Source organism: Xenopus tropicalis, chromosome 1 (assembly GCF_000004195.4).
Source record: "Xenopus tropicalis strain Nigerian chromosome 1, UCB_Xtro_10.0, whole genome shotgun sequence".
Lineage (NCBI taxonomy): Eukaryota > Metazoa > Chordata > Amphibia > Anura > Pipidae > Xenopus > Xenopus tropicalis.
In genome coordinates, this window is record NC_030677.2 from 130,104,066 (window position 1) to 130,114,547 (window position 10,482).

The 10,482-nt window shown below is 37.0% G+C and overlaps 1 protein-coding gene across 1 annotated transcript in view; it reads right to left on the bottom strand.

The window, feature by feature from the left end:
• Positions 1–10,086, bottom strand: part of trpm3 (transient receptor potential cation channel, subfamily M, member 3) — a 167,794-nt gene extending 157,708 nt beyond the window's left edge. The window contains exon 1 of the mRNA XM_012971723.2: positions 9,805–10,086. Within this exon, the coding sequence (XP_012827177.1) occupies positions 9,805–9,894 (90 nt within the window). The 5' untranslated portion in view covers positions 9,895–10,086. The remainder of the gene's footprint in view (positions 1–9,804) is intronic.
• Positions 10,087–10,482: the final 396 nt, after the last annotated feature.

Consider the following 10,482-nt stretch of genomic DNA (forward strand, 5'->3'; position numbering starts at 1 on the left):
ACAAAAGCAAATGAAAAGGTTTCTACAGAGGTGCTCTAGTCTTCTTTTAACTAACTAATCTAGAATAATCTGAGGGTATTAAGAGTAACAAATAAACAACAATTATGACTGACTATGGTTAGCACAAAGAGCCCAATACATAGGGAGAAAAATATTACATGACCTGGTATTATTCCAGTTTTTGACCACAGCCATTTCTCAATTGAAAAGAAACTCAAGGCAATGCTTCAATGTATAAGCAGAGTGGACATTAAGCCAATAATCTAACGAACAGATGGCAAATAATTACCTGCAGAACTGAGAGTCCGCGCCTCTCTCTTAATGTCATGCTTTCATCGAATTCTTGGTTTATGTGGCTATAGCAGGGTATCTGACTAGTGCACATTATAAGCTTGCATTTCCTAAGAGGGACAGTCTTTATTTCCTGCTGTTGCTTAAGAAGGGAATGGATTGATAGAAGATTAAAAAAAAACTTAAAATGAATGAGCATTATAGCATGTTGTGTAGATACATTTAATTACAATGTGGGCTGTGACCAAACCTAAGGCCTATACCAATACAAAACTAGCTCCCATCCTCTTTCCATACATTCTCTTTTCACTGTTTAATTATTTTTAGTACCCAGTAAGGACATAGGGGCCCATTCACTAAAGATCGATTACGCTTATCGCATGTTTTTTTGTGTTAAAAAGCATGCGATAAATAAGTACTGATTCATCAAAGTCATTTTGCATGCATTAATCCGCATATTGCATGCACAAAAAACACATCATTGCAAAGCGATTGCGTTAATTAGAGAATAAAAATAGTACTAACACAAGATTCACAAACACTTATGAAGCGTTAAACACGTAAAATATCGATTTAATCTGTGCGAATATTAACACCTACTTGGGGCAGGCGGTACTTAAACAACATTGCGGTTTGTGAGCTTTTGGCAACACAACATGGACTTTGCAGTCGGATTTTTTAAAGTATGTGATCGTCCTAGGATGATGCATCCTCCAGTTTTCAGGGAAATAGTAATTTTCAGAACAGTAGTTTTCAGAAAGTAATGGTTATGTGCGTAATATCGTACACTAATATCGCAAGCGGCGGGAAATAATGCACACAGCAGAAAATAACGCAAGAAAATTGCTCATCGCGAGTTAAATAATGCAAAGAACATCGCTTCTTAATTATGACAAGTGTCCTTTTAGTGAATCGAGCGTTAAGTCGCAAAAAAGAAGAAGTGATAACATTTTTAACGTATGCTATAAATTGCGCTCGTTTTATCGACCTTTAGTGAATCGGCCCCATAGATACTTAACTTTACGATTAAAAATGTATGTCTAAATATAATCCAAATATACAAGATACTTTAAAATATGGATTATCTACAGTATGTTATATTTGCAAATAATTTAGATAACATAAAATTTGAATGTTAATAGATTTTCATACAGTAGAATTTATTCAAACAGGTAAGGAAACATTTCACCTATTTCCTGACACTATGGGCCCCTGTTAGAATCTCTGGTTGGCAAACTCATTGTTCACAATCTACAATCTCTAGCAGACAGACACAACCAAAAGTTTTGCAAAACTGACAAGAAAATAAGGTGTCAACACACCCAATGTATTTTGTGCAGAAAAAATTGTGGTGTAAAAAAACACCCCTAGACTTTAATGTGTTTCAGGAATATTGACAGTTTTGTGAATTTTTTTTAAAAACGGGACAATACTTAATACTAGAAACCATATATAGCTTTTTCCCACAAAGAGTATTCTTCTGTGGCATTTTTGATTGTCATACTTGCCTAGAAAAAACCAAGGGGGCATTCTATTATAGACAATTTTCAAAAAAATCACCAAAACAAATTTAAAGTTATGCAGCACTTTCTGGTAAACTTGACGGCTTAGTCAAACTGTCCATTGGGCAGACTCTTCCATGTGGTCCTGTCATTTTACTGGTGATCTTATGCCACATCTTATGCCACATGGGTGTGGACAAAAATGAATTACTAGCAAGATATGGCACCAGGCAATGTCCATCAATTTTGTCACCTTTTTTGTGTTTAACACTTTATGTATTACACATAAGTGTTGAATATATGGAAAAAACAGCAAATATACTAAATATATAACTTAACTTCTTCAGGAAACCAGTTATATCTCATTCCTAAACCCCTGTAATATGTATAAGGAGTCTCCCATGCATAATGCAGAGAACCTTAGTCCACCATAGACAGGCATTAAGTATAACGTTTCATGGTACCTTGCACTCCTACCACATTTTGAGTGACTGGGTGTTCAGGAAGGAACCCAGTTGCCACTTCCCACCCCTGCTGTATGCAGCACCTCTGAAGCCACACTTTGTTGCATACAAAGTAAATTGCAACTTTTTGCACTACATTCTAGGAGCACTAACAACTGTTCCTCATGGAGTAACATGCAAATTGAAAAAAAATCAGGTGTTTGGCATCTGTTGTACCTTGTGCCAGTATTTGTTCATGAGCCCTTTTAGCTTTTTGCCATGGCAGTTATTCAAACATATTACTCTAAGGGGCAGATTTACTAATGCACGAATGGATCGAAAGCGTCCGAACGCGTTTTTTTCGCAATGATCGGAATTTTTGCAACATTTTCATCGCCGTCGTGACTTTTTCGTGTGTCCAGCGATTTTTTCGTCTGCCGTCGCGAAAAAATTGGATTGGTTTTTCCGCCTTTTACAATTGCTCAATACGAAAAAATCGCGACGGTGCCGAAAAAGTTGCGCAAAATATGATAAAGTCGTGAAGGCGACGGAAAAATTGCGCAAAATACGAAAAAACATGACGGCAACAAAAAGTCGCAAAATTTTCGTTTCCAATCCGATTTTTTCCCATTCGGGATTCTGATTCGTGGATTAGTAAATGTGCCCCTAAGGCTCTGTAAATTCATGTTATACAGTTTTAGGGCAAAAAATTGTTTCTCCAATGTTTTATAAAAATATGTTCACTATTAGGTGAAATAACAAAATATGTATGAGTAATTAACACTAACGGGCAGATTCATCTAAGTACGAGTTCGAATACCGAATTGGGTAAAATTTGGATTAGATACGATAATTTCTGATGATCAGAAATGTCACGAAAATGCTTAAGAAAAAATCGTAATAGTCACAATAATATCGTATTGGCGATCCAAAAGTCAAGAAATTTTCGTATCGGTACGATCGTAAACGGCAGGAAAACCTGCAGCTCCAACCTGGCCCAAGGAAAGTCACAATACCGAAGCTTGAATGAATCCGAAACTTTCGTACTCGTTGCGACAATTGCGTAATATTTGTCGCAAAGTATGAAAAAGTTGCGCAAATTAACAAAAAAAAATGCAGATAATATGCACAGTTCTATAATTTAGAAAAAATACAAATTTAAGGGGAGATTCATCAGCATTCAGATTTTGGCCGTGGTTTTAAGAAAATATAAAATCACAACTAAGCTCATTTCCAAGAATTGCAGTCATTTATCATAAAATCTGAAAAATGAACAAAAGAATCACAGAAAACATGAGAAAACTGCAACTTTTTCATATTGTGGCCAGTGTAAAAAAAGACCAGAAAACCTTTAAAACCACAAAGCAAAGATCTTGCAGTTGTAAAAGGGACTCCTGCCAGTGACTTTTACATGATCTCAACTAGTTTTAGCTGGCGTATTTTTGCATTCAGAACAATTGTTTTGTCACATAATAGATCGCGAAAAATTCAGGGTTTTTTTCTCTCGACAAAATCAGGTTTCTGGTAACAAAGAACCCAAACTGAAAAGATCAAGCATTAGCAAATGCTCCCCTTATTGTATTAACAGGAAAGTGTTAAATGAATTCACAAATTTAGAAAAGCATTTTGGGTAGGGATGCAACAAATTGATAATTCGGTGTTGGACCGAATGCCATTCTGATTTGATATGATTTGAATCTATTTGCTTATTTAAAGAATTTAAAAAGTACATAATTTGTTACAAAAAATTGCCTCTTTTAGTTGTATGTTGTTTCAAAGATAAAGAAATGTGACAAATGTGCAATTTTGTTACCTCATGCAATGTGTGATACATATTTTTAAACCTATGAAGTTTTCACAGAACTCAGAAAAAGTCCTGCAAAACGTGATGGGATTTGGCCTGAACTGAACCTTGATTTATTTATTTATTATTTTAGTTTTTTCAATTATTTGCCTTTCTGTTCTGCCACTTTGCAGCTTTCAAATATTACTATTACTTTAAACTATTGCTCTGTGAGGCTACATTTTTATTAGAACTATTACTTTTTATGTCTTATCTTTCTTTGCAGGCCCTTTCCTATCAATGTTTCTATCTCTTGTTCAAATCATTGCCTGGTTCATGCCAAGGGTGTGCACTCTTTGCATTTACAAGGAACACTTTACCAAAAGTCCTAAATATTCTACCTCATTAAAAAGTAAATAAATTATAATCCCAATATTCCTAGAGCACTGTTACACTTATGGGCAATGGAAATGGGAGTTCTACAATACCACCCTGAGTTAGGAGAGTCAAAAATTCCCATTAACAAATGTTAAATAAATTGCTCTTAAGCACAAATAATGCATTACTTTTTAGGGCCTTGGGATCTGTGTAGTGTTCATCTTAGAATGTATGTCCTAGGGGGCTGCAATTTAATTAAATAATGCAATGTTGGCAAAATTTCTTTCTAGCCAGCCATGCATAGTAACTTAAGAGAAAGTGGCAGGCAGACTTAAGTAGGCTTTCATGTAATCTTTCTTGCTCAAGGGAAACACTGTCATTGGTGTCAATATCTCCATCACTTCATTCAAGGTAAAGGATGCAGGAAAGACTGAGCTGACAATAATGGTGGCATTAAAATTAGGTAGGGGTCTGCATCTAGGTAACAGTAGTGGCCTGTTACACTGTTTCTTGATTATTCTGTACCTTGTTTCTGTCAGACAAGTAAAATGTGCTAGTGACTTTTCTATCAAATTCTAAGCTATTAATTTACCAATTCATCTATCTAGCTTCTTCATTCCTTCATCACCCTCTTTCATTTCCCATAGTAGATAGTACTGAATTACTCCCTTTTCATATGCTTTTCAGTTTAACCCATGTAAGTCTTTATTTCTCCAATGATTTTCATGTTGATAACTCGTACATCTCATTTTTATCTTTCTTTTGTTGTCAACCCTGTCTTTATTATATCATAATAGTCCCTTCCTTATTTTATTACAATGTCTCAGCTTAGTATTTCTGTAAAGACTTGCCTTGTATTTCTCCTGTTATTTGTTTTACTTACTCTTTAAAAAAATGCATATGATCTGACAGTGCTGGTGAGATTTAAAAAACCGCATCTGACTACTTGCATCATGAAAGTGCACACAATTTTATTGACTCAATCAGATGCAGTTTCCAAATAAAAAAAAAAATCACATAAACAGTCTGTAATGGCTTCAGTCAGAGCTGACTAAGTGCAACAAAATCATGCATAACCAAATATCCATGCCACCTACAGAGGGAAATAAGCTTTTGATTGTCAGCCTGACTGAATGGGTTATACCGAAGCTGCAACAAGCTTGAATACCATTCAAATCCGGGATATAGATCACTGATGGCATACTGTGAATATTTTAACGTGAGAGAAACTATCTGGCAAGATTACAGCGCGTACGAATTCTGGCGCTGCAATGAAGGGGATTCCCAAATGCAGCTGGGCATTTTTCAGAATCATCTGTGAAATGTTTTGAAAGATGGTAAAAATATGTATTTATCATATGGTTTCAGATATCAATAAATAACCCTTTACAATTTGATAAGAATGACAGGAAAATTGGTATCACTCAGTTTGGGTCTTACCAGGGCCGCCCCTGCCATGAGGCAAAATGAGATGGTGTCATTCAGATGGGCATTCAGATGTGCACATTTTCAAGCTCTGGCAGGCACAGGTCACAACAAAGCCTTGTATTTGCTGCCTGCCCTATGCCAGGGCCAATAAGAACAGGGCTGCCTAGCACCTATCAACAATGGGGCTCATGTATAAACACTGGGCAGTAACCTATAGCAACCAATCCACAATTAGATTTTTCCAGCCAGCTGCAGGTAGAACAATGGAAGAAAACTTCTGATTGGTTGCCCAGGGTTATTGCTCAGGTTCAAATTTGTCCAGTGTCTATAAATTACCCCCACTGTGTTCTCCACCTAGTGCTGGATTTCCATTCTGGTTCTAGGTGCCGATGACCACCAGACTTATGATGTAAGTACTTTTTAAATCAGCACTAGAGGGACATGCTTTTGTTCTTCTCTTACACTTGTGTCTGAGAAAAAAGCCAATATTGTTATTACCTTGTGTCAAAAGAAGACACTTAAAGTGGTCATCCGTGCTTTAATGTCTGATAAGGTCATGCAGCATACAAATTAAATTCCATTTTTTCCCTCTTCTAGCTTGCTGACCTTAGGAGGGATTAATTATGTTTCTGCCAGGGGACACCGATATATGAGCAGCACATCTGGGCACTATTGCACAGCTAATGCAGTTTGCTCATTTATATCAAGTGGTTGTCCCATCACTTATTATCATCTCTGTTTAAAGTGGTAACTGACGCCTGCAAATGAATGGCAGTATTGGCTTTCTGACAAGAAACAGCTCATTTGTTTTACTTCACCAATGGGGAGGGGCAAAGTGCAAATGGCAAAAGCAAATGTTCAGGCCTGATTACATTAGCTCTTGTGCTTAGCTGTTTTTGAAATGGGCCCTATGCCTGCAGCCCATCTTCTTTTTGCTCTTTATAGTGTCATGACATCTCCTGTACTGCCCCATTCACTGTGCATAAATATAAAAACCATATTCCACACCACCTTGTGAGAATGCACTGCCCTCCAAAAAGTTTCTTGATAGGTCAGGAATCAATAAAAGTGCAACAAATTCTGCTCTTACATAAAAACTGGGAAATTCTGATTACTATTTCTGAACGTACCATGTCGGAACTCACCCTCTTGCATAAAGGCAGGGAAATTAGCACTTCTAAACTCACCCTCTGCATCTGAGGCTTATAATCTATGGAGTCAATTAGGGTGACACTGAGCACATTTTCTATCCTTGTTTGTTTTTATGAATATTCTGTTGCAGGGTGACTGATTCAGTGGTGTTTTCATATATCTGTGATATTGAGTGAAAGGGCTATAAGCAATTGTTGGAGGCATAAAAGAGAGATGAAAAAACCCATATTGCAGAAAGGCTCTGACCTCCATTCCCTTATTGGCCCTTTACCTAAATTAAATGAATTCCCCTTTGTACAAAAAACTTGGCATAATGCATGATAATTCTTCCAGGTGTACTTTATGGAAACCTCATTTGTTTGGTTTCATATAAGTGCCTTTCATTATTGTAAATTTCCATTAGCTTTTATCATTTCAAAAGACATTTTCAACAACACCAATACAACACCACAATAATGGCTTTGACTTTGCAGTCAGGTTCTACAGGCTTAAAAGGAGGTTTAGCAAGAATTTGATTTATTTCTTACACTGGGCTTTGGCAAAATGCTGTGAGTTATACTGAACAACAATAACACTGGTGTAAGTTTGATATCCTTTATGAACTGAGTGCATTAATGTGGTTTTCCAAGGAGGCAACTGATTGATCACTGCTAATCACTACAAGACTGTAAAGTGCTACACAGGCTTACGGAGATTCACAGTACATAAATATCTCAGAAGTTTAGTCTGAACAGCTGTGATGAAATGCATTGTGGTCTAGAATGAGTTAAAACATTTGCAGCATAGTACCACACAAAAAAAGTGTCAGAAAGGAGGTTTAATAGGCACCGTATCTTGGGAATATGAGTAATACTCATAAGATATTTTTCCATTCTCTGTAATGATTTGCTTCCCATAACCCTTCTCAATTTTCATCTCATAATGACCTTTTAACTAATATTGATTGGGTATTTTTTGCCTTTGTATTATTCAGTTTTAATATTTTAGTGAAATCATGTATGGTAATACTGGGTATTGCATATGTCACTGTATCTTCCCTTCATCATTTCTCAGCATGGCATGCATTCCCTCCCATGGCCTCTTGCCATTATAGTGCAGACAGCTGTCAGAGACCTCGTGCACACTCATTTCAGCCTGCTGTTCTTTAGACCTGTAGCTTATCTGAGGATGAGTCCTACGGTTTCTAGCTTTAAACAGAGTGCTTTTTATTTTTAAGTCATGGAAGGAGCTTGAAAAGCACCCTTAGTGAAGTTTATAAGGTACATATCCTTAAAACAAAGCTAATGGGGGGGTCAAAAACACATGGCTTCAGAAAAATGAAAGCATTTAAGAAGGAATATTAAACTAAGGAAATGCAAGAATGGTTACAAAGCAAACATAATAGGGGTCATATTGCAATACTATAAACCCCTTTAAAGCCGCTTTGCTTATCACAGGGGAATGGAGAATACAGTGCAGCTCTTACTGTGGAGGAGAATATGTGCCTCCTGTGTAGAGTGCAGAGGAATTCCAGCCCTGACATGCACTAGGTAGCAATGCATTCATCTGGCTCAACTTGTTACTCCATCAAATGTGTCCTTGACGAACACTGGCCAAAATATGTGTGTACAAGTCAAGATGCTGCAAGCCCTGGTAAGGTTTATAGGCTACAATCTGCATGAGCACCCAAAGGATAGACAGAAGAGAGAAAAATAGAGATGATGATAGATAGATAGATGATTGATAGATAGATAGATAGATATAGATAGATAGATAGATAGATAGATAGATGATAGATAGATAGAGAGATGATAGATAGATAGATAGATAGATAGATAGATAGATAGATAGATAGATAGATAGATGATAGATAGATAGAGAGATGATAGATAGATAGATAGATAGATAGATAGAGAGATGATAGATAGATAGATAGATAGATAGATAGATAGATGATAAATAGATAGATATATAGGATAGAGATTGATTGACTGTGGGCTACAATTTAAACAATTCACTACATTTGTAATATATAGAGATGCTTACAAAGTTTTTTTTTGGGATCCAGGATTTTTGTGTAATTTTAGAATTTAATTTGCCTAATAATAAAACGAGGTCAAGTCTGCTTTAAAGAAGTGGGTTTTATAGCATCTAGGTACATATTTGGCATGCACAGAGCAGGGTTTATACTTAAACATTTTGATAGTAAAATAAAAGCATCTTATTGAGAGAAAATAACAAAAATAAAGAAGATAAATGGCAAGCATTCAGAGTACTATCAGTTTTGACTTAAATCGACTTTGTTTCTGTGTAACACCATATGCTTCTCCTTTTGCATTATTTCCATGTCAAATGACAATTAACCCTTTCAGTGTGAGAATCCTCAATTCTTCTATTTGCTGCTGCCTCTGAGTTAAATGATGATCTAGTAAAAGGGCTTGTTATCAGCTGTGACAGTCTTTTGTTCTCTGTGAATGGATTTTCAAACTATCCCTATGTGACAAATGTCCCGCGGTAATGAAGAAACACTTATGGTTTTGAAGTCATTTCGCCACAGCTCTGGAAATGAATTTAATTCCAAGATCTGTACAGATTGGCTTCACAGTTCAGGGTGAGCAGTGAGCACTATGGAACACAAAACCATTGTTCTCTCTCTTTTACGCCAGTTTTAACCCTGCTTGCAAATGCAACAACTGAATGAAAGGCTAATATCTGGTGTCTGCCTATGTGTGGATTTTCTGCAATGCAGGATAGCAAAGTTAGGCAGCTCACTGTTGGCTTACAACAACATAGTCAGGCAACATGCTCAATGCATAAAATGATTCAGAACATCATGTTGCATTCATACCTTGAGTAGTCTGACAGAAGGGAGAAAGGCAGCGTGGCAGAGCTTTCGAATGGTCCAGTTTAGAGGCCGAGGAGCATCACTTTGACTCATGACCCTTTAGAATATTCCAGTGGAAAAAAATCAACCTCAAACCTTCTTGAGACCTCTAAAGAACCAAGCAGCCCTTGCGAATCTGGCATCCCATATTCATTAAACCCAAACCGGCTTTATAACAATTCCATACTGCTGAAGCCCACTGGAACTTAAAGGCTAGAAAAGTGGATTTGCTCTAGCTCCTGATCCTTCTTAAAAAAAAAAAATATCAGCATCCTCTCTTGAAGCAGCAGTGCTCATGCATACCAAATGTAGCTGAATGCAAGCAATCAGCCTGCTGCTCAGGGGAGGGTAGGACCATTTTAAAGGAAAGGGGCAGCCCTGCATGAACACATCTACCTCTCTCTCTCTGTTTCTCTGTCTTTCTCCTTCTCCCCCCTCCTCCTCTTCTTCCACTTACACATGCCGTGCTTTCTCAGTACCGCCACATGGTATGTCACTGGATGCCTGATGATACTCTCTGGATTGCTCTTTATTAGCTTTGCATGCTTGCAGTTGCTTTGAAGTTTGGGGAAGACCTAATTAAGATGCCCATTGCATTCCATTAACCCATATAATAGCAGGAAAAAAATATTATAGCTGTCA